Source organism: Poromitra crassiceps (assembly GCF_964638095.1).
Source record: "Poromitra crassiceps genome assembly, chromosome: 14".
Lineage (NCBI taxonomy): Eukaryota > Metazoa > Chordata > Actinopteri > Beryciformes > Melamphaidae > Poromitra > Poromitra crassiceps.
The window spans coordinates 9,601,745-9,627,531 of NC_139633.1; the positions used below are offsets into that span (position 1 = coordinate 9,601,745).

Below are 25,787 nucleotides of genomic sequence, written 5' to 3' on the forward strand. Positions count from 1 at the left end.
TGAAGTGGATCCATATTTTATTGTCAGGTACATATGTTATATGACACCTACAACAGTATCCATAAAACTCCAACAACTCCCGACCAATCACATGATCATAACAGTGCTTGCGCTGTTATGTGGTGTCCCGCCCCTGAAGCTGCAGCACACTGGATTATCTCTGTAGCATGTCTGGTTTCAGCATTGTTTGTATTTCAAGTCTCATAGTGGAATATGACCATGTTATAATGAATACTACCTACATAGATAGATACAGCCAACATTGATAGTCAATATGGATGGTTGTGTTTTTCTTTCAAATAGGAATAATATGAAGATTACATTGACCAGTGACAATTACAATTGCAAATTTGGGCACAGAACCCCCTCCCCATAAAAAAAGAGGAAAAAGTAAACTGTGGGTACTGTATGAAAAATGATAGCATACTTGCACACAGAGTTTTGCATCCAATACAGATACTGATAAAACAAGCGCAAATTAGCAATAGCTGTGACCAGATATGCAAATTTGTGTGACATCATCTACTCCATTGTTAAATTTGCTGGCCACAGGGAAAGAAAAAAAACGGTTACAAGTGGAGTTTGGGAGAAGTCCATGATCATCTGAAATCAAACTGACAGACATCATTTCCTGCAAGCCTCTTTGAGACATGTGTACATGTATTATTAGCCTTAACCTCATGCTCTTAGGTTGCATAGCATACATAGCATAGCATAGCATAGCATAGCATAGCATAGCATAGCATACCCCACACAATGAGCTTTTCACTGCTGTTTGAACTGAAACAACTCAAACATGGCATTTCTATTTCGACAGCAATGGGAAGATCAGATGCTGCAAAGACTTACAGACATTTAGCGCCAATGTAAATCTGGGTATGGTCATCTTTCATCTATTCTTACGCTCATTACATGAACAGATTATTACATTGATATGAACATTACATAACAGTTTGACCTGTGAGGTTAATTAGGCTCGTGAAGACATGTAAAGATGCATGCACACTTGGAATGTTGATGAAACATGATCATAACAAGTAAAGCGAAGTAAATCTGTATGTACAAACAACACTGTGCAATAAGACACATCATTCTGTATGTACAAACACAACACTGTGCAATAAGACACATCATTCTTCAATACGTTACCTGATCCCCCCCCCCCCATTACTGCCATACATTGTTCTACCGTTTTTCACATTCTTTGGCAACTTGCATGAAGCTATTATTTACAGGTGACCCAGTGTGATTGTATGGCATGCATTTAAGTGCAACATCATTCACATTGGCAGTCTCTGTAATGAGACTCTTGTTTGGAACATGGAGGCAGGACAAGCAAACAACAGCTAGCAGGCTATATCTTCCCCCCACATACAACCCCAGCAGGCCTGAAGTCTTAATGACACTGCTTCTTCAGTGGTGGGATTATTAGTTCTTGTAGGGTTTGTTGATGATCTGGTCAATCCATCGCAGGAATCTGCTAACTCGTGTGTACACCCCAGGGAATGAGGGGTCGCCGCAGCCATGACCCCAGGAGATGACCCCCGTCAGTACCCAGGATCCCCCCTCCCCCTGGCACACCAGTGGGCCCCCGCTGTCACCCTGGCAACTGTCCACACGCCGATGTTCTGACAGGCTTCCAGCACACAGCATGCGGCTGGTGAAGCGCTCACCATAGCGCTTTTTACACTTCCAAGATGGCAAGAGGGGAACCCAGGCCTGCAGCAGCGTCCGGGAGTACTCTGAGTCTGATAGTCAAACAGGAAATCAAGCCATTAACATGAAAGCAGTGGGAAATACACAAGTAGAATGCATATCATAGAAATGCAAGTATGAGTACCTCAGGGATGATGTATTTTTGTAGGCTTACCCAGAAATCGCCACCATGTTGGTTCGTAAGGGTAAAATGCTATTGGATTTTAGAATGGGGATTTCAGTTAAATTAATGAAATAAGGTCTGTGGTTAACAAACGTTTATGGGAGCGGAAATGTGTGTTCAGCAGGATAATCTTCACAAATGAGGACCACGTTTATGACTTTTGAAGCGTTTTGTGAAAATTGTGGTAAAAAAATGCATTTACACTTCAAAAGCCATAAGAGTGGTCCCGTTTGTCAAGATTATCCTGCTGAACACACATTTCCACTCCCATAAACTTTTGTTAACCACAGACCTTATTTCATTAATTTAACTGAAATCCCCATTCTAAAATCCCATAGAATTTTCCCCTTACGAACCAACATGGTGGCATTTTGCTGCAGTACTTGAATTGAATTCTGAAATAAAAGCTATTGCAAAATATTGGAGGGAAGTAGTGCAAAATAAGTAGTATTACTTAGTATAGTACTTGGACCTGTGGAGAATATTTACTCCTGAGTCAGCTAGGGGTAGGTAGGCTACGTCAAAATATAAAAAAGCCATGTATAGGCTCCACAGCAGACCCACTCATTCTCAAAATTCATTAACTAATTCACAAGTTAAAATAAATTTGTTTTGGGTGAACTGTTCCTTTAACTTGTTGACTGGTTGCCTTTAACAAGCCTTCATGGTTGACTGAAATACCAATGCAAAACCTTTACACCGCTCTGTGACAAGAGCCTCATGTCATAAGAATAGAAGGAAAAGGAGACTGATGTTTCCAAAGTCATGATGTCCCTTTGAGGCTCATATTGAACATGCAAAGGCCAGGCCAGTACCTGTGATTCCCCAGCCAGTGATGACACAGGCAGCAGGCCTCTTGCCCCACTTGTTGCCTGGTGCTGGCAGACAGACTGTGCTGGTGTGTGGGTTGAATGCCACACAGTTGCCTTCTGTGCCCTTGAGTTGTAGCAGAGCGATGTCGTACTCCCAGCCGTGAACGTGGTACTTCCTGTGGATGACGATGCGTTTAGGGGACAGGCTACGTTCAAAGTCGTCCTGTTCCTCTGTATGGTAGTCACCCAGTCGCAACACATAGCGGGACGCGTCCCGGCCAAACCTAAGGTAGTATGGAAGAGATAGGACATGATGGTCAGAGCCTCTGAGCAGAGGAAATCCTGAATGTGTTGGAGCATAACTACAGTACTAGCTGCTAAAACACTGACACATACACAAATACACACACACAGTAACATACACACATGCCATTTAAAGCCCCAATGTAAGTATATCAAATTCATGAAGAGTAGGTTTTCCTGATTCAAAATAAAATCCCAGGGTTAATTCTGGTTCATCTTTCCCCATAAATGTCATTATACTCCCTCTGTTGGGAGGATATGACTCCTCCCAACAAAGTTTCATTTTCTTTGTTGAGAGGAGTCTTTAATCTTATTGAATCAAGAAAGGGGAACAACAAGTACAGAGTACCTTCAATTAAGCTCTGTTCTTCATTTCAAATACAGTCAGAAGTCATCAAGGAAAGTTGGCCTTTTGAATTTTCAATCAAGACCTATTTTTCTGCTAATGTTCATAATTTAAATCCATATCAGATTGCATGTAGAAACAGCAAAACAGAATAACTGCAACTGGGTTAGGGTTTTATTGTACATTCCCTTATATACTCATATTTAAAATGCAATCCCTGTATAAGCCTTGTTTACAAACCTACGTAGCGTTGTTGCACTACTGTCTTATCAGGAATAAAATGTCTGAAGAGGGATGCTGTGATCAACTGAAAGACTATAGGCCCTTTTCAAATTCTCCTGTTGCCAGCTATGGCCTTCACTAAACCGCTTCACAACCTGCCCAAAATCAAAAGGTTCCTTTATGCATCTAGTGCTAGTGACCAAATCAATCAAAAGGTTTCATTATGTATTTATGAGGCCATTTACACCTGGCGTTAACATGCGTTTTCTGCCATCAGATTGCAATCAGATTGTATTTTATCACTTCAGCCTGATTCCATTTACACCTGGCGTTAACATGCATTTTCTGCAATCTGATTGCAATCAGATTGCAGACATGGTTGTCCTCTATCTCAATCCACATAAAGTTGTTGTATCCAGATTGAGAGGACACATTGCATTTACACTTGTGTTCAATGTGTATGTGACATCTATGGACCAAGCGTCTGCCAATAAAGGTTTGATTGATGGTTTGGCCGATCAGATTGCAATCCTTCTTCAATGCATTTTGGGGGTGTTTACACCTGTACTTTCAAGTGATAAAACACAATCTGATTGCAATCTGATAACAGAAAATGCATGTTAACGCCAGGTGTAAATGGCCTCTATGTTGTATATATGTATATTATGATACTATGTATCTAGTGCTAGTGACCATGACACTTTTTTGTTGGATTGGTTTGTCAATAAGTTCACAAGAATTCACCTGTTAGCATGATTATGTGAAAAGGGCGTATTGTCTGTATGTGTAATGCTAACAGGTAACCAGTAGAGGGTGCTGTCCCCTACCTTTTGAAGCAGTGGGCAGCGGTAAGGACCCAGCAGGAGTTGATAAGCGAGGCTCCACACAGAGGATGATTCCCTCTAGACTGAGATCTCAACCATAGAGAAACCTGCCAGGGCCAGTCACCCCTGAAACACATACAGTTCACACTGCAGTAACACACCGTTTCTTCTACTCTCCTGATCTTTCGTTGGGCTTTGCCTTGTTTTACAGGACAAACTCAGTAAGTGTTCATTGAAGGTGTATGAATCATATGGTAAGTAGCATACAGCAAGAGAAAGTGAACAAAATAACAATAGTGACAACATAGAATACAGACACACACAACTTCAACTTCCTTGAGTCCATTCCCTAAATGGTAAATGGCCTGCATTTATATAGCGCTTTTATCCAAAGCGCTTTACAGTCAGTAGGTACATTCACCCATTCACACACAGATGGCAGCAGGTTACCACGCAGGGTGCTGGCACACCAACGGGAGCAATTTGGGGTTCAGTGTCTTGCCCAAGGACACTTCGACATGCAGACTGGAGGAGCCGGGAATCGAACCACGACCTCTTTTATCCAAAGCAATTAGTGGACGACCCGCTCTACCTCCTGAGCTACAGCCGCCCCTAACATTAATCCTAAACCTAACCCTAATTCTAATATATATGTGACCCTCATGTTGGTAGGCAGGGAAACTACTGCTTCACTACCCGCGTGGCCAACATTGGTCGTTTTAACCACGTTGAAAATCGACCATCTTTTTCCTTGTGAGTACGGGCTGGAGAATAGACATATATTAGAGTGGAACCAGAGTGCAGTGTGTGTTTGCATGTGCCAGGGTTAGGGTTAGGGTTAGGGTGTGTTTGCAGTGTGTGTTTGGGTTAGGGTTAGGGTGTGTTTGGGTTAGGGTTAGGGTGTGTTTGCAGTGTGTGTTTGCATGTGCCAACCTCAGTGACTTATCTCCGCCTATGATCCTGCGGCGGCGGCGCTGGTTGTTCGGCCGCAGGCCACAGGTCTGCAGTGCCATGGCACCATCTCCCACAGGTTCTGGGGTGTAGTCACAGATGAGCCCCGCATCCTCGCTGTGGCGACAGTCATGGGCATCCTGACCCTCAGCGGAACACTCTCCAAGAGACGATTCGCTACCTGAGCATCGAACGTTGTCGAGATGGATCGGGCCCCGGCCCTCACCAAAGTATGCCATGGAGCGAGCTTTAGCCACACCGCTGAGAGAGAAGACACAAGACTTTGAACTTTCTTTCCATGTATTGTTTTTCACTCAAATTTTAATATTCCTATTATCCGTTATATCTAATGCATGCAAAGATATGTCTATAATATTTCACTTTTTCACACAATTCTCCATGCATGGAAGCATAGAAAATGAGGGACAGAGACAGTGAGAAGCTCTCCATACGAACATGAATCCGAGCTGTCTGCACACAACGGCTGCATTGATGTCATTCCAGCCATCATCACACACACTTCCCCATTGGCCGTTGATGAAGACTTCCACTCGACCCTCCTTCCTGCTCTCTCCAGCAACCAACCGCACCAGAGGGCCTGTCAAGTACAAACATCCATGTTACAATATCAAAAACATGGACTCACACCAGTCTTTGGTTTTCAACCTGGAACCAATTTTCATTTTTTTAAATGTATATAACTAAGTCATGTGAACAGGAGTCTTTGAAATCGATGCAGTATTGACCAGGATTGCTTCCGTTGGCAGCCGCTTTTCTCACCAAAAAATAAAATAAAAAAATGTTTAGTGCAGTAGGGGGCGACTGCACTAAACTTTTTTTTTCTTTTTTTTTACCACTGACAGGATCAGATTATTCCAAAGGGATCATTTCCATACTGCTCTGGCGTAATCCAAGTCTCCACAAGCCCTGAGATGCCAAGTTGACTTGAAAAGACGTAATTTACACCCTGTTTTTAGCTGAAATCTGCACTGTAGCCAGGTGGTGCAGCACCGCGCATTATTACTTCCAGCCGCTTCAAAAACGTTCTAACGTAGCTTCAGCTCAGCTGTGAAATGGAGCTGTGTGGTGTCCAGCAGCTTTTCTTCTCTCTCAGCAGGTGTAGTACCTGTACGTACCAGTGGGAGGCGGCAGGCCTGCTGTTTTGTTGGTGTCACCTGCCCTCTCACAGCGAACCCCTACGTCCTCACTGTGGGAGCAGTCGTGGCGCCCCCACTCAGTGTGGCTGCAGGCCCACAGAGTTCCCTCTGTGCCCTGACACTGCACCTCGTCCAGCAGGATCAAGCCCATACCCTCCCCATACAGCCCATCTGGGGCCACCTCTGCTCGCCCCCTGTAGCCAAGACATAAGCGCAGCACATTTCATTTTTAACATTTATCTGTCTGTGTCTGTTTGCATTCATCCTTAAGGAATCTATAGTAAGGAATCACAACATCACCAAAAACTGGAAATCATGAGGTAAAGTAGGATCTCTGGGAACACTTTAGCAGTAGCCTACTTTCTGTATCAAAATGGGAGAAACACTTTATTTTCCACGTCCACAATTTCCTAGAAAGGAACTAAGGAGTTTCCTAGAGGAAGTAGTCAATGCCGGTAGTTTCTATGAAAATGCGCCTCCCTTACCTTTTCACCTGACCCTATATCCCCCAGAATGAAGGCATTCTAATAAGTTATGTTCACTTACCTGTGCACAGTCTTACCTGTGCACAGTCTCACCTGTTCCTTGGGTTGGTTAGAGTCAAAGGGAAGGTGGAAGTTAATTGCCCACATAGAGTGGTGACTATATGTCAAGTGTTGTTCTTTATAGTCAACTTCTGTTAGAAATCTTATTTTTCATTTATGTTTACAGTTCCTCCTTTTATATAGTCTCTACCCTGTGCTTACCTGAGTTGATAGTTCAATCCAATCACGGTAGGGCCGAGGAAAGGTATATAAGCTGGTCATTCTGACCTTAATAGAGAGAGAGAGAGTAACAGCTTCATAGTTTTGCAGTTGCTTCTTAGCTAAATCTGACTAAAAATCTTGCTCTTTACAGTATCTTATTAATTGCTTCCAATATAGCTACTACATAATTTCATGGTTATTTCTTGGAAACTCCAAAAGAAATTGCTAAGAACTAACAGTTCCTTTGTAGCAAATTCCCATTTTGATACAGAAAGTTGCTTTTCTGGGATTGATCGATCGGTAACAACAGAAACAAAGCAATGACACAGCTTGAAGGGATTTCATCTTAATCCTCGAGAGCTCTGGAAACAAACTAACAACAAACATTACATTATATTTCTATTTTCTATTTATCTGCACAATATGTCAATTTCAAACATAGGATTTCTCAACTTTTTGTGATTGTGATTGTGAACATTTTTGTCTTATATCAATTTTATTTAGAGATGGGCAACCATGTTCCATGGAGGGTCAAGTGTCAGCAGTTCCCCCCCCCCAACCCCAAGCACTAGAGCAGAAATAATACATCTGCAGTCTCTTGGACCCCCGGGTATGCCTGGGATTTCATAAGGTACACAAGTGTTAAGGCCAAAAGACACCGCAGGCACGTAACAGGATGTGAGTTGCCAGAACTGCATGAACTGTATAAACAGCGGTGCCTCAGGAGGTCCCTGAAGATCATCAAAGACACAAACCATCCCCACCATCCCCACTGTTCTCCCTGTTACCCTCAGGGAGAAGATACAGGGTTCCAAAAGCACGCACAAATCGCTTGAGGGACAGTTTCTTCCCGCAGGCCACGAGACTCCTTAACATACACAAATAGTGTAGTAGCTGTACTGTACCGTACTGTAGCTGCTACCATTATGTATGTCTAATGTTTAATTGTATGTTTAATAAGGAATATGCTATTTGCACCTGTATGTCAAATCCGCCGAATTTAAAATGTTTAAGCACGTCTAAAGTATGCACATGACATGTGCACCTATGTGCAGTGAATATGCCACTGTCTCTGACTTGTCTTATCACTATACTGCCTTATTGCTTGTTGTGTCTCTTGTTGTTTTTGCACTCATATGCCCTGTTACATTTGTACTATGTTGTAAACGGAGTCCACAGCACAAGAATTTCACACGTGATACTTGTACCATGGAGTGACAATAAAAATCTTGAATCTTGAATCTTGAATCTTGAGGCATATGGCGCGTGTCAAAACAGCCACCCCTGTAGCTCAGGAGGTAGAGCGGGTCGTCCAATAATCGCTTTGGATAAAAGAGGTCGGTGGTTCGATTCCCGGCTCCTCCACTCTGCATGTCGAAGTGTCCTTGGGCAAGACACTGAACCCCAAATTGCTCCCGTTTGCCGCCATCGGTGTGTGAATGGGTGAATGTACCTACTGACTGTAAAGCGCTTTGGATAAAAGCGCTATATAAATGCAGGCCATTTACCATTTACCATTTTCTATGTACAACCACAGGAGAGACCACACAACATTTCACTCGGACCAAAACGTAGAAAACGGTGGATTTAAAGAAAAGAAAAATTCAATGTTGTTTTGTTAAGCTGAACCGTTTGGTTTGACCAAGTAAAACTATTTTTATAAGCATTTTACGAAATGTCTATGGGAAAATAAATGGCGGATGAAAATCTCTGGTACAGTGCTGAAGCAGGAAGTAGGCGGTCACTTTGCCTCTCTATACGACCCACAATCCCGTCATTAAATGGACAATGGCCAAAAAGATATTGCCTGGCGAGCCATCCATCGCTTTGAATTCTTCCTCTTAACGCGTTGCAGTGTACGAGACACTTCCTAGGGGCGCCACATGGCGGCGCTGCGGTGCCGCTGTGTTTTGGGCGTTACACAGTAATCAAGGTAGTGAGGCACTGACCTGAAACCCAGCTGTCTACACACAACCTGGGCATTGAGTTGAGTCCAGCTGTCATCACACACTGTGCCCCAGTCTCCCTGGTGGTAAACCTCTAAACGTCCCTCCCAGGGACTGTCTGCCCCAACCAGGCGAACTACACCATCTATAACCACACACAGGGAAACACACATATGGTAACATAGGGTGATTAATTCATTCAAATTGCATTTTAAATACTTTTCAGTATGGTTTCAGATCTGGTTACAGTACTGTATCAGCAGCATCCCTCATTGTAAATGTTCTTGACAAGACCTGTCCAAAGCCTTTGATACAGTTGATCATTCACTTTAAGTAGATAGACTAGCCTCTGTTGACCTAGATCAGAATCCCTGCCAGTGGTGTATCTCACAAATAGAACCCAATGTATTGTTTCTGACTCTCCTGGAGGTCACTAAAGGTGTACCACAGGGCTCGATTTTAGGACATTTAGTTTTTACTTTGTATATTAATACCATTATCTACTTTGAAAAAAGGATTTAACTTAGCACTTTAACTTAATACATTTGAACATCAATACCCCAAAATCCTACGAGTTGATGACAGTAAACTGCTCTGTGATACTTTCATACAAAAGGATGAGGAAACACTACGCTAATCAATTTTTATTAGGCATGGAACGCTCCACTTTGTGATAAGATGGCTGGATTGTTACATGTTGTTGCATTGTTACCATTTTAAAGATGCGCTGTGCAGATGCATTGTGGGTTCAGTGTGCTTATATAACCAGCTCTCGGGTTCATTCGACCACTCAAGTTTCTTCTGATATTCATGTGTGTTAGGATGTGTTTCCTTCCTGGCTCTGACCTGTGTATGGGTTACAGGAGACGCCAGCATCTTCCATGTGGTCACAGTTGTGTTGCTGCCAGTCGTTATGAGGACATTCCTCCAGAGAGAGCTCATTGCCTGAACACTGAACCCCGTCCAGGAAGATGGGACCAGAGCCCTGCCCGAAGTGGGCCCACGTCCAGGCCTTGGCCACACCCCTAATGGTCAGGACAGACACGGTCAATGGAGGTTGGCCCATTCTGGTCTCAAGTCATTAAATTGGTTGAATAATAATAATAAATAAAAATACTGGAAGCCAGTATTTTTGCAGTAATTCCCAAGCACAAGCTAAGCAGTCTGTCATTTTGCATTTTATACATCTTTTGGAGTACGTCAGTATAGAGCAGGAAGTATTAATACGGTATTAGCCTACTCCATTATACACATACTATTAGTTCATTTAAATTCACTAACAAATACCAACTTCCACAAATAAATTGAATGTTTCCAAATTAATCATATATATATAATGTGAGCAATGTTTCTCTGTTTGTTTCAATTTTTGTCGCACCACACACACACACACACACACACACACAAGGAGGCATTGTAACATTACTGATAATGTCATCAGTGATGTCATAAAGTCCCGACATTGTGATATCACTGATGATGTCATCAGTACCGCGCAAGATGCCTAGTTTTATCAAAACACAACTGAAACTGGTTTGCTAATGACAAAGCAGTTCTACATGATTTCATTTCATTAGAGATGAGAAATGAGAAAGATGGAAATACATTCATTCTTCAGATTTTGTTCAAATCAAAGTTTCTGAAATGAGCGGAAGTAAGGATGGACTTTGAGTCTGTTCCTAGTGCACTATTCCCTTTAATTGCAAAACATGTATGCCATGTATTATTACTGCAACACAAATTCAAACACAACTTTACCATGCAAATTGACCTGACAATGTCTACTATTAAAATTAATAACGTGTGGATTAGCATTCTGTCTTGGGGGATATATGCATTTATCCTATACAATTTACATGAGTTGAATTAATAATATATATTTTTTGCATCTGCTGTGTGTACTCAGTTACAGTACTGTGGTGTATATTTTCAAAAAACACACCAATATAAAATATACACACAATAACATGCACTTCTGCAATATAGAAACATATCGTCCATCTGCCTGAATGCAACTGTGTTAGAGCAGCAAATATAGCTTTTAGAATGGAGGGACAATGTTTGTGTGTGTGTGTGTGTGTGTGTGTGTGTGTGTGTGTGTGTGTGTGTGTGTGCGCTCACTCAGCCTGGCAACCTCCAACCATGCCAATAACTGATGACGTCAGAATAATCTGAATCTCTCTCTCTCTCTCTCTGACCCATCAAAACTGCTAATCAAATATTCATGTCTTGTCTTCATCTATTTGTACAGTATGTCTGCTCTCAGTGTGCACATTGTACAGTATGCTTGCTATTGGAGTCCACTCACCTCACTGTAAAGTCGGCTCTCATTGGCTATTGGGCTCCATTTTCCTCATTGTAAACTTAAAGGATGGCTTTGCCGATTATCTTCGTATCATTATAATGTCATTAATATAAGCAGATGGGCAGTGTTTCATTATAATGTCATTAATATAAGCAGAGGGGCAGTGTTTCGCTATATGTTTTCCACACGGAGAGCTCCCATGTATCCTCTGGCAAAACACTCTGCGTCAGAACGGAACTGCAGAAGCTCTGCTTGAGATGCGGAATCTGCTCAGAGGGCTGTGGATTCAGCTTCCAGGGTGGCTGTTATTGTTTATTTTTATTTTGAAGTATGTGCACATCCATTGAGAGCTTAATGAGCCTTAATGACTTGCAGCTGGCGGGGGCGGAGTTTCTGCAAGCGAGACAAGGATGGATATTTCTCCGTGTGCAAAACATGTAGCGAAGGTAAACACTGCCCATCTGCTTATATTAACGACATTATAATGATCCTCTAACTCAGATGTCATTAGCTGTGTGGTGATTGAATCGGTGTCTCCTCACACTACCAGGTAATCGGTGCTGCTGACCAATGTTCCCAACCAAGCCTCCCATCAGAACGTCTCCTCTGATTGTCAGGATGGAGAAATCTGGTGGAAATTGGCCTGTGATGAGTGGATTTTCTGCCATCGTTTTAGATTTTCTCTTTATTTAGACATACAAGCAGAGAGTTTTAGATATAGAGATCATAATAAAGTGCCACAGCTCTAGTAATTACATCCTGACTTCCACAGATTTGCATAATCTTAAGCATAGCAGTAGGTGAGGTTACCCTGTCTTACCCCAGGCCCAGCTGTCTGCAGACCACCTCAGCATCAATGTCATCCCACTGGTCATCACAAATAGTCCCCCACTTGCCATCATGGTAGACTTCTACACGGCCCTCAAAGTCCTCCTGACCTCCCACCAGCCTCAAGGGGGCAGCATTGCCTGGGAAAAACAGGTCAAATACTGTCATGTATGATATGATGCCTTACGGCGGGGACACGCCAGAAAGCTCTCTGACGCAACGGCTCACGTCAGCGTCGAGCAGGAGGCGGAGCCTGACTCTGTTTTGCTCCGTAGGCATTTAGGCTGCAGTGAGAGGAAACTTACAAGGGAACGCATTTACTGTGTAATTAGGCTACTCATGTTTCCACGGTGTCGCTATCATAATCACCAAATGAAAGGGCTGTTTGACGGCAAAGCAAAGCGATGAAAATGGTCAAAGATATAGCGTACATGTACACGGACATTGATTTGTTTAGGTGAGCCTTCTTTTATTAGGCTAAATTACATTTTTGCTCATGACCCCCATTCACAGAAGCAGAGAGCTCTGTTTCCCTGTCCGCTGCTCCTAACTGGAATCCTCTCCTGTGGGCAGCCCACTGACTATCCATAAGTACCCCACTCACCTCAAAAAATCCAAACTATCCCTTTAAAAGTTTGGACACAAGTTTTCCAGAGGCGGCGAGTCATGCTGCATGCACCTCATTTGCCTAAAAACGTAGCCTAGACCTCAACTTTACGCAAATGTTGAGCGGTGACCACAACGCTCCGTCTCTCGAAACACCCCGCCTCGCTACCAGAATGCATTGCACGGCTGCCTAGACCAGAGGTTCTCAAATGTTTTTCAGCCAAGGACCCCTTACAAGATATAAGATATACCGGGGACCCCCTCATTCTGATTTGTGATTTTGGGCTAAGCTTAATTGTTTCCATGTAACATACTTGACTTTTAAATTGATAGGTTTGTTAGATTAGAATGTAATACATGAACCATTTTAGATAAGCATACAATATTTCCGTTGAACTATGAAGCTTTTGCACACACAAAAAAGTGTTTATTTTTATTTTCCTGAAAACTTTTCGCGGACCCCCTGGCAAAGTGCCACGGACCCCTGGGGGTCCCCGGACCCCCATTTGAGAACCGCTGGCCTAGACAATGAATGGGAAGTGTGTTAATGACGGCTCATGTAGACACGTACCATAAAAGTAATTGTTCTGTTGTTACTGCATCATACTCAAAAAGATTGGCTTCTCTTTATCTTGTCTGAAGTGACACAATGGTCTCACCTTCGGGTACAGCACACACCAGCCCTGCCTCGTTGCCATGGTTACAGTCGCTGGTGACAAACTTCCTGCTCCGGCACTCCAGCAGGGAGTTCTCGTTGCCACGGCAACCCAGTCGCTCGTAGTGGAAGAGTCCGGAGCCTGGGCCGAAGTAGGAATGCTGCAGGGCTGTACCAATCTCACTGTGGAGCGGACAGCACATACAGAGATGAAAGGAGTCAAGTCAAGTCAAGTCAACTTCATTTATATAGCACATTTACATACAGCGGCAGCCGAACCAAAGTGCTTCACAGGCGGGGGAGCAAAGTGCACAAATATAAATAGGTAAAGTGCAAAAATACTAATTGAAGGCAACATAATACAAAGTGCATATATGATGGCAATTAAAATCAGAAAGATAAGAGACTAAAACAATAAGACAATAAAAGCAATAAAACGATAAATGCCAGGGACCTAACGATGGCTAAGTAGGGGGGAAAGCCAGGGAAAACAGGTGGGTTTTTAAGGGTGATTTAAAAACCTCCAGGGTCTGGGCGGCACGAACGTGTAGGGGAAGACTGTTCCAAAGTTTTGGAGCAGCTGCCGCAAAGGCTCTGTCCCCCCTAGTTTTCAGTTTGGTTCTGGGCACCACCAGCAACGATAGATCAGCCGATCTAAGGGCTCTGGAGGGGGTGTAGCGGTGCAGAAAGCGCACAGGCAGCCAGTGGAGCAGGACTGCGTTGCAGTAGTCGATTCGTGTGGTGACGACGGCGTGAATCACCCTCTCCAGGTTTGCCTGGGAGAGGTAGGCCTTTGTCTTGGCCAGCAGCCCTTAAGGTGGTAAAAGCTGTTTTTTACTACTGAGTTGATCTGCTTGTCGAATTTAAAAGCGCTATCAAATATAACCCCAAGGTTCCTAACCGAGGTGGAGAGGTTAGAACCCAGGGGGCCGAGAGCATCGACGAGGGGGGCCGGGGTGGCACTGTTAAAAATGATGACCTCTGTCTTTTTTTCGTTAAGGGTGAGAAAATTGTCAGACATCCAAAGTTTGATTTCAGCCAGGCAGTCCAGCAGAGGCTGTAGTGCAGTTCTCCCTTGGGTGGGTTTTAGGGGAAGGTACACCTGCACATCATCAGCGAAGCAGTGGAAGGAGACGTTAAATTTCGCCAGGATCTGACCTAGGGGCAGCAGGTACAACAGGAAGAGGGCGGGGCCCAAGATTGATCCTTGTGGCACCCCACATGTAAGGGGGGCCACAGCGGTGGACAGGTCACCTAGCTGAACAGAAAAAGTCTGGTTACTTAAGTAGGACCGGAACCAGTCCAGGGCAACGCCCCTGATGCCCACATGGTGCTCAAGTCCAGCTAATAGGATCGTGTGATCCACCGTATCAAAAGCGGCCGTGAGGTCAAGGAGCAGCAGGACAGACGGGCTACCTGCATCGGCGGCTAGGATGAGGTCATTAAAAACACGGAGGAGGGCCGGTTCTGTGCTATGCCGTGGTTTAAAACCTGATTGAAATTTCTCGTGGATGTTGTGGAGTCCACTCTCTTCTTCTCTGAAACACATTCACACACTCAGACACTCCAAATGGAACACTCCCCACAGAAATAAAGGCAGACATAAAACAACAGAAGAAGAAAAGGGACTTGAAGTGATTTAATTGAAGGCGAGCAGGCTAGAAAATAACAACATAATACCCTTTTTTTTTGGAAAACAGAAAAAAATATTTTTTTCCCCGCCTTCTTTTCCGTTTTCCTTCCCGTTCCTTTCCTCTTTTTTGTTTGTTGTTGTTGTTGTTGTTGTTGCTCTGATTCAAATGATTTATGATTGTGATTCATCTCGTAGCTTGTTGGCTTGGTTCCAGGCTTTGCAGCTTTTTAACCTGCTTTGTATCATTATAATCTGAGAGCCTTAACGAGCGTTAATGACCCATGCGAGTTTCTGCAGGCAGACGAATGGGGATTTCTCAATGGAGAAAACATAGAGAAGGTAAACACTGCCCATCTGCATATATTACCAACATTGTAATGATACAAAGCGGGATGAAAATCGGCAAAGCCTCCCTTTAAAACTCTTTATTCACCTTATTCTTTGCCCATACAAGGACGCTTCTGCATGACGTCATTTTGTAATCGTCTTTCCAGTTTTAGACACGGAAGTAGATTACGCCTACCGTAGTCATTTAGACTTGCCAAAAAGCTGTTTTCAAGCAAAAAAACCCAGAGCTGTTTTAAAGTTTTAATATTTTTCGGGTGAGAACGTAATGTGACCAGTTTATCAGAATAAGCCTATTTGGACATCTTTAACGAGCAGCGAGGACCGGGAGCGCTGAGTGTGCTGACACCGGTCGGACTAGCTGTCTGTCAAACCCTACTGTAGGCTACTGGCAGTGAGAAAACACTGTCGACGTGCTTTTGTAAGTAACGTTAAATGCCGACCGGGTACAGCCATCGGCTCCTCGCAGCAGTAACGCTATGAACATTTAGCTGAAGTTGGCCGCAGTGTAGCTTAATTCTGAATGTTGCCAAACTTCATTCATTATTATAGTGACGTTTTGTTTTGAAATTGGCCGCCAACTAGCGCTGAACCGGAAGAACAAATACAATTGCGTGTAACGCGGAAGAGAGGAAAAGTGGGCTTGGTGAATAAAGTGAATACAGTATAAGGATTTTCTGAGATGTCAATTGAGAAATGAAGAGGAAATTCACTTCACCAGAGCCACAAAAAAGTGGCCAATCACTGTTGATCTCTATTTGAGTAGTGCAATTAGTAGATCACTAGTGCGAAATGAACAATTAGTTACTAAGAACTAACACACACACGCACGCACGCACGCACACACACACACACACACACACACACACACACACACACACACACACACACACACACACACACACACACACACACACACACACACACACACACACACACACTCAAGCACACATATCAAGAAGAGTGTTATGAAGCTTATAAAGCCAGTCTAACCCCAGTCCAAGCTGTCTGCATATGACGCTGGCATCACGGTCATTCCAGTGTGTGTCACATACTGCCCCCCACTGACTGTTCAGGTAGACCTCCAGACGCCCACTCTGGCCTGACGATCCCCCCACCAGCCTGGCTGCACCTGCAGAGGGCGCACTGCAGAGTTTAGCAGAGCATCAAAGGCATCTAAGGACAGAAGCATTGCAGCAACCATTGTAAAAACTGGCATACTTACATTGTATATTTATGACTACGCAGTTTGGTGAAGCCTTTGACCACAGGATGTATGATCTAAGGCAGCGATTCCCAACCTGTGGGCACTGGCCCACAGGTTGGGACAAACCGTATGACGCTACACACACTCATGCACACACACACACAAACACAAACGGAGCCAGACCTGCTAAATGTCAGGCACAGATTTTTGGGTGCAAAATGGTGGCACTCTGGAGCCCTCCTGACCCTGCAGAAATACGGCAGCCATGTTTGTGAAAAGGGGCTCTTGTAAAACAGGTTGAAGCCCTAACGATTTATAATCCAGGTTGAAGCCCTAACGATTTATAATCCAGGTTGAAGCCCTAACGATTTATAATCCAGGTTGAAGCCCTAACGATTTATAAGCCCAATATACTGTAAATCCCTCCACTCACCCTGGTGACAGTCGCAGTAGGCCCAGCCGATGGCACCAGAGCTCTGCTTGAAGAAGCACCAGGGGTTTGCCTCTCGGTCGGGGTTTCGGCAGAAGCTGTGGTCCCCCAGGCCTCGGCCCGGGTACTGTCGCATGTAGTCCGGGAAGGCGGTCCAGTTCAGGCAGAGAGAGCCGGAGTCCGTCTGGGAAACGGAGCCGTTATAGTAGCCCAGCTCTGTAAAGCCCTCTGAACAGGACAGTGGGGCTGGCAATATAGACCACCAATCAGTTATACAGTCCTTCACTCCATCTATTTATATGACTACACAATACATGATATGAGCAACAGCTAAATGAATAGCTTTTGATTATAGCAGAAAAACATAGGCCTATTTAACAGAAAAGACCAAATATATAAATAAGACAGAAAAGAAAACACAGAACTTTTCCTGTTGTTTGAGTGGCTTACAGTACATAAAACAAAAATCAAAATAATACACTCCCCAACACGCAAGTGAAAAAGACAGAGCTGGACGCATATGGATGCAAAGCTGGTGTTATTCAGTGTCACTGAGGAGTGTGTGTGTGTGTGTACACACACACACACACACACACACACACACACACACACGCACGCACGCTAGGGGTGGGAATGACCAGATGCCCACGATACGATACTAAACCGATACTTGAGTCACGATACGATAGTATTGCGATATTGCGATATCACTGATATTGCGATATATTGAATATTGCGATATTTCGATATATTGTCTAACTCCTTTTCCTACCTTTTCCTTGACCTCACCGGAAGTAAAACATGCAGTGTTTTTTTGTTTTGTTTTGTTTTTGCCCCACACGTAGGCTACATTATTAAAGTCGAGCTGAACCCAAAAATGACTTTTCTTTTCTTTTAGTTCAAATACTTGGGTATGCAGTGCACCTATTTAATAATGTATGAAAACAAAATCACAACAATCTAATTTCTTTAGTTTTTCACACTTTTTCACATCAAAAGTTCATTTTTCAAGATTTCATTGATAACAGTAATGTACAGTTTGCTGACGTCACCTAGTACTATCAAATTTCTACCCCATTTCAACCAATCATATCACGACATGCAGCTGTCAATCAAATCTTCATTTCAGGATAATTTTCTCTTCCAAATGAAGTCAAAAATGGCGCCTAGTGCCTGTCATCTGGCAGAATTCCTATCCCATAAACTAACTACTAACTTGGCCAATTGTTAGAAACATGAACAAAAAACAAAAACTATAATCTCTAAGAATGCAAAGAAATGTAACTGGCTCGTTAAAACGCACATTCCAGGGATATCGTATTGTTTCAGCAGCGATAATGGCGCGCTCATCCGAGAGCTTGGTTGTCAGGGGTCGCACTTCGGAGATTCCAGGCCGACGTGCTGCAGTCTCCGCTCGGCAACACGAAGGCAGCTGGCTGCCTGCGGCTCGCTGAGCTCCACTCCTCCCGTCAAAAGGCTCTTCCCAAGGGGAGCGCCACAACACACTGAATCCCACTCGATTTGGAGGCGGAACACGCCAGGATTGGCCAAAGCCCAATCCAGTCCCCAGAATTTTCAAATAAAATCATCGACATGATACTATGACCCGCCTCTCAACCTGTCATCTTAGACAAACTATGTTTTCAGTTTGAAACGGACTCATTATGCACGTGACGAACAGGTTCAGTTCGACTTTAAGCTTCTCTGGACTCAATACGCCACTGCAGGCGCGGACTGCAACATCGGGCGCTTCGGGCAGATGTCCGGTGGCCTGCCATGGCATGGCCTGCAATTTTTTTTTTTTTATATCAATACTTGGCGTCCAAATATCGATACAATATCGTCAGGCAAAATATCGCGATACTATGGTGTATCGATCCCCCCCCCCACCCCTAACGCACCCACGCACGCGCACACACACACACCTACACACACATCCACTGAGTCAGATATATATACAGCTACAAAAAAACAAGAAAACAAGCTATCTGGCACAATATATTGACTGAGCATCGTCCCTGTCAAGTAAACAAATAAATAACAGCCTGGTCACCAGAATAAAATGCCAGCATTGTACGTTTCAACCGTGAGTCACATTTAACGTTTTTCTTATTTAAGCCTACCCAAGAGGCTAGCTTGTAGCTCAGTTTGTGAAGCCAATGCTTAACCTTGCATTCTTTCGAATGACCTGCAGGGGGCGACTCCACTGGCTGCAAAACTAAGTCCGCTACATGGAAGCGAATAGGTAAATTACTGTAGGCTACTTCTCACTTGATTTATGACCTCAGTAAACACTTTTCTAATGAGTTTATGTCTCAATCATTAGTTTAAAGTCTTCTTCAATACAGCATCATGTTCATTTAGTCAATGATGCTCCCATTCAGATGAACATAGTTGATAAGAAAGACGATCAGATCACAGATCAGATCACAGGACCCCTGCAGCTCTTCTCATCCAAAGTAAGGTCACTTCTGGCTCCAAATAACCAAGATGGTGACGGTGAAAATGTCAACCTCCAGGCTTCAAAACCAATGGGTGACGTCAGGGTGTCTAGGTCTATATATTTTATACGGTCTATGAGCCTAATCCAAACCATAATCTTAACCTTAACCAAGTTGTTTTACTTGCATAAACATAACCAAAGTTGTTAAAGTTGTTTTATTTGCGTTTAATGTTGTAAAGGCAGCAAGGTTTTCAAATGAACCGCCTTTTGTTTCAAATTTACGTTGAGATTGTAGGTTTGCAGAAACATAAAATGGATTGTTTTACAAAGGTAAAAGGCTGACAGCAATCAATCAATCAATCAATCAATCAATCAATCAATCAATCAAGGCATGGTGTTGGTAGGGGTTTAACAGTGTGGTTTACACTACAGTAAAATGGCTGGAGGGGAGAAAGCAGGGAGTTGAATGAGGAGATGGATGGATAGAAACTTAAGGAAGGAGAGAAGCAGAGTGCAGTAGAGGGGAGACGCATGCAGAGGGGAGACGCATGCAGGGAATATGGCTTCGTTTAAGCATAATGTGCCATTACTGGAGGGGGGGGGGGGGCGTTGGACTTGCATTCTACCCAGGAGATTGTGAAGGGATATTGTAATGTGGACATGGTGAATACCTGAGACATCTGTGTCTCATAAAACGTCTCAACCCTCTGACCCTACATTCAGAAAGAATGCTGTGTCACACTACTCCACTGCAACCATTCACACCAAACAGAATACATGGAGGCAGGTAGGTGGTGGGGGCTCACATTACGTTCAGTTTAAATACACCAAGCAGTTAACAATGCTGGATTCGCGAGACCGCGATCACGAGAACTCGACTTTGGCAAGATTAATTTCTCATCAGCGTCCGAGTAAGGAGGAGGCGGTCCTACTGTAAGTGGTTGAAGTTAGCCTGTGATCGACGGTGATAGACAGATCATTGATCCAATCACCTGCCAGGTATTTTAAGTATACCTGCCCTTTTTTCCAAACAGTATCCACTTTCCAAGGACGAGTTCCCAGATGGTTCTATGTAAGAAACCATCTGGTGCCTCAGGTTACAAGCAGTTTCCTGTGCCATAAAGCAGTCTCCTGTGTCATAAAATCACTCTTAACTGTTGTCAACTGGTGAAAGTATGAGCTGTTATTGTCTGTGCCGGTTCATTTAGAAACATACATTAAACCCTTTTTATAAACTACTAGGAATCTGGCGCGTAGGGTGGAGAATCTAGAGATGATGCGCCATGGCTGCAGTTATGGAAATCGCCCACTCCGTGGACTCCCAAAATCTTGACCGACAGACAGACAGACACTGCCCACCCACCTAGCCATCGTGCAACTGTGCGCCATCGGCTCATACTACATCACAGTTGCTCAAGTGATCACTGATGACATCACAACTGCCTGAGTGAGATCACAGTTGTGCAAACACAGTTGCTCGAGTGACATCACTGATGACATCACAATTGCTCGAGTGACATCACTGATGATATCCCAATTGCTCAAGTGACATCACTGATGACATCACTGTGACATCACTTCCGTCACAAATCGTGACGGACACACACCGAGCCCACAGACACCACCCACTTACCCAAATTTTAACGTTGGCTCTGTTTGTTTGTTTCAAGTTCCACAGATATGCCGTTTTACGTGTGATCGGGCTGAAACCTTCAAGGTGTGTGTGTAAAGGGCACCCGTGCGGGTGACCTGACAGAGCCGGATTTTTTGATTACGCTAATTAGCTAATGAGGTGATGTCATCAGTGATGATGTCATCAGTGATGATGTCAAAAGTGATGTCATAAGGGAGCACACTCTCACACACACACACACACACACACAAGGAGGCATTGTGACAAAACTGATCAGTGATGTCACACACACACAAGGAGGCATTGTGACGACAAGACTGATCAGTGATGTCATAGGGGGGCACACACACTGATGTCATCAGTGATATCATAATGGGGCACAGACACACACACACACACACACACAGTGGCATTGTGACATCACTGATGCAATAACATTTAGTGAGCAACACACACACCTGCGCGCGCCAATAGGGCAGGTGAGGCCACGCAGCAGCCGAGCTACGGGCGAGTATGTGGGCTCTGTCCACTGTTTCTTTCAAGTTCTGTGTTCGGCCACAGCTATGCCGTTTTACGTGCGATCGTGCTGAAACCTTCAGGGTGTGTAAAGGGCACCCGTGCGGGTAAACTGGCGGAGCCGGATTTTTTAATTAGGGCAGATGAAGTGCCCTAATTGCCCTAAGGCTGAGGCTACAGTTCAGGATGTCATCAGTGATGTCATCAGTGATGACATCATCAGTGATGATGGATTTCGGATTTTCTTATTAGGTGATTGCCCTAATTACCTAATGATGTGATGTTATCAGTGATGTCATCGCACAGTATGACAAAATGTCAAATTTCACGTGCAAGCCAAGAAACATGAAAACCAACATCTGTCCCAAAAGCACATGTCCTTTGAATCCATATGGATTTTCATGATCACATTTTTTGTGTGATGTGTCCTTTGCACCAGGAACTAGCCTAGATACTTCAGGAGTTAATGTAACTGCCCGCACGCACTCCCTGATAAATACTCAAACAAATTAATCAAATAGATGTCAAGGAAAAGCCAGCCATGCATACCTGCACTCTGCAGAGTATTCAAGTATCCATCTTGAGAGACCTGTGGAAGTAATATAACGTCAGAAAACCAAAATACAGTTGAAGTACTGTAAAGCCATTGTCATTTCAAAAGCTGTAAATGCTGATTATAAGTTTCATGTAACATAGTGATCTTTCTCTATTGTGATTCTGATTGTGAACATCACTTCACATTAAGTGCATCGCTGTTCACTTGGGCAGCACAGTCGGTACTTTGATTGGCTGAACAAATGAATGAATGAATGAATGAATGAATTTATTTGGTGATAAGATAAAAAAGAACAAGGAGATGTGGACAAGTACCAAATATCAAACATATAAGTTAATAGCAAACATCACAGGAAATCACAGAGGATAAAAACACAATAAAGCCCTAGGGCTTATTTCCATTGTGGTCCCCACATGTAATAAAAAACAAATTGTTAATAACAAAACATAGAACACTGATTAAAACAGAAATACAATGCAGCAGCAGTGGGTAAGGCGAGTGCAGTTCCAATAACTTGCATTGAAAGAAATTAATACAAGATTAAAAGAAACATAGCAGCAGGGGGGTGAACAAATCAGTTAAAAAAAAACTATAAAACTAATAAAATAATAAAATGAATCAACAGTCTGGAGCAACTATGTTTAAAATATAGATGTAATAGATCCAAATACAAATAGCATATCCACACCCCTAACACAAAGGTTTGTCAACATACTGTAGGTGCGTGTTGTTGCAGTCTATTCTCACATTTAACTTTTTGCTTTCATGCAAAGGCATACATCAACTTTGGCTAATAATAATAATAATAATAATAATAATAATAATGATTGATATCAACGACCCCTAATTTAGTGCACATTAGGGCCACGGACCCCATTTGATGAGGTTTTTCTCAGACCCAAATCTGAATATATTTGTTATTGTTGGAGATTAATTTTTGTCCAGAATTCCCACAGGTCAGAGAGATAACAGTATAATGATGGTCAACATTTGACATTCTCTAATAGCAGTGACTTATTGTATGGATTTTTTTTCATATTATTTCTAATCAAAAGTACTTGAATGTGTGAGAAATAGCATTTAGCCTACAACCATGGAACGTGGAAGTAGGAGCTCATGAGGAGCACTTGAGGGCAGTATGACATAATCTGTTTTACCCCAGCAGACTCTTAAAATGATGAGATACTCCGTATCATATCATATCATATCATATCATGTCTATCATATCATTCAGAATAATTCATTCAGTTGTTGAATTTCTTATGTGGCTGGATATATATATATATATAGCCTCTACATACATACAGTATACACACATTCATCTATGTATATTAATGTTGTAAAAAGATTGTTAGGCTCCCCAGCCGCTTTTCTATTGACTATGTGATTACTAATTAGCCTACTTTATTCTGTTTCGTGCCCCCCCCCCCCCCCACACACACACACACTTTGCATGCTTGTATTTTTTCTTGTTTGCCTACTGCTTTTGCTGCAATGTTTTTACCTGAATGATCAGACAGCTTGCAGGCTATATCCTATGGCCTTTTTCAGAGGAGCCATTATGTGTCTAAAAGGCAGGGTAAACACAGGTGCAATCAAAACATTAATGAGGGCGCCAGCACTAGAACACCTATGGATTGGAAGTTGGAAAGCATCATTAATGTTTTGGTTGCACTTGTGTTTAGCCTACTCTTCATTCCTTAGTCTACACAAAATGGCTGCTGTGAAAAAGGTCAATTCAGTAGCCCCCCCCCCCCCCCCACACACACACACACACACACACATATGCAGGCGTTGTGTCAAAAAGTGATTGTCCGCCAAAAAAGAAGAAGTCTAATTGTCGTCAGATTGCAAATAAAAGACTGGATTGGTTGTCGTTTTTGTCGCTGGCAGAGAGCAGGTCAAATAATTCCGTGATGCAAAAGAGATCATTTATTTATAGTAGCCTAATTAATAGCTAATCGTAGCTAAATCAAGTTTCCAAATATAGGCCAAGGATTTTTAAGTTAACATAGCCAAAAAAATAATGCCATGATTATGCTAAACTGCAGACGTGAAAGTTTCACAAAGAGAGACCTGCTACACTGCAGCATTAGCACGAACATTAAGTTCTGTGTCTGCATGTTATGACTGTCTCTGTCTGCTTCCTCCAGATAAAAGGCGTAGACATAAACTGGCTGATTCAGCGGTACTGACTTTCCGGCATAAAAGGCTACGATACTGTTTGTTCGTCCAGGCTAAATGGCAAAGCATTGGCAGCATTGAACGTTACCTCTGCAGAGACAGAGAGGGCGAGCAGCAGACAGACGCGCACAGCTTTCCTCCAGTCCATGCTGCTGGCCGGGGAATCATCTCCTCCGCGCCCCAGACACCTCCACCTTCACCCCGGCCGTCTGCAGCGGGATAACACGCTCCTTCCTCTGGCTGGGGCCCGGGCGGGGGAAATCACAACGAAACACACCGGCTGATCCAGGTCCGATGTGCACTGTCACTGGCCCCGAAATACGCACAACACGAACACGCTCCAGGGCTAAAAAAAAAAAATGACGCGCTCACGCTTGTGAGGAAAGGAGATACACTGGTCTGGGACACTCAAACGCGCGCACGCGCACGGACACGCACACCCACGCACGGTGTCTTGTGAACGGGGCGTTGCTCTGACTGTTTTATTCTATTCATAGTAAGGGAGAGGATTTATCGGTGCAAAGACTTGATCTGAAATAACTGAAATAACTAAAGGTCCCACATCTAATATTACAGTGCGGTGTCTCATGTAAAGCCAGAGTAATGGAAAAACTGGAGATCCGCGAACATTGTAGAACAGAGTTGTTGTCGACAGCAAAGGGGAATGGTTTCAGTCATGACTATTAGAAAACTTAGAAGATAAACATGTCTTGTGCTGCTGTGTGCAGAGCCTACTGAACCCTAACCCAGAGCCTACAGGGCTGCTAACCATACATAAAATCTGTCCCATGATGCTCTCTAATGCTGTTTCATAGTCCTGTCCACCCTGATGATGAGTGTACAATTCTGCGAGAAACACTGAATAGTGAACATTTATTTTATTTTATTGCAAGAAAATTGTGATATAAAGATATGGAATATCAGCTCTCAATGACTTAAAACTAGTATAACTAAATGTCAGTACCAGCTTTCGAAAACGCATATTGGTGGAACCCTACTTACATCATGTTATCAGGTAAGGTGCGGCCCTCATGTTATCTGGATGTGGATGTGAGACTACACCTGCTGATAATGACAATGTGAAACTTGGTAAACAATAGAGGTGTTGAAAACAGAACCAATGGAGGTCAACATCCTGCCACCGTGAGATCCCAGATGATCTGGCTGAGATATGCAGGGCAAAGCCTCCATTTCTTCCCCATTGGCTGGATTTCAATGGCCAACATAAGAGGCACTGATTGTTTTTCCTGGCAGCCTTTC

The 25,787-nt window shown here is 43.4% G+C and overlaps 1 protein-coding gene across 3 annotated transcripts; it reads right to left on the bottom strand.

Moving 5' to 3' along the window:
• Positions 1–24,833, bottom strand: LOC310788751 (neurotrypsin). Of its 3 annotated transcripts, none has more exons than XM_083650314.1 (14): positions 24,616–24,833; positions 22,337–22,376; positions 17,199–17,379; positions 16,552–16,690; positions 13,585–13,763; positions 12,312–12,459; positions 10,033–10,211; positions 9,190–9,331; positions 6,474–6,688; positions 5,794–5,935; positions 5,320–5,598; positions 4,390–4,512; positions 2,695–2,975; positions 1–1,748 (listed from the first exon to the last, which is right to left on the bottom strand). In XM_083650314.1, exons 3-14 carry the CDS (start codon positions 17,329–17,331, stop codon positions 1,429–1,431), a joined length of 2,280 nt encoding a protein of 759 aa, XP_083506440.1. In that variant the 5' UTR covers positions 17,332–17,379; positions 22,337–22,376; positions 24,616–24,833; the 3' UTR covers positions 1–1,428. The 3 variants fall into 3 exon arrangements, with proteins under 3 accessions (XP_083506440.1, XP_083506439.1, XP_083506438.1); XM_083650313.1 differs by having other exon boundaries at positions 16,552–16,704; XM_083650312.1 differs by having other exon boundaries at positions 17,199–17,441.
• Between the last annotated feature and the right edge of the window lie 954 nt (positions 24,834–25,787).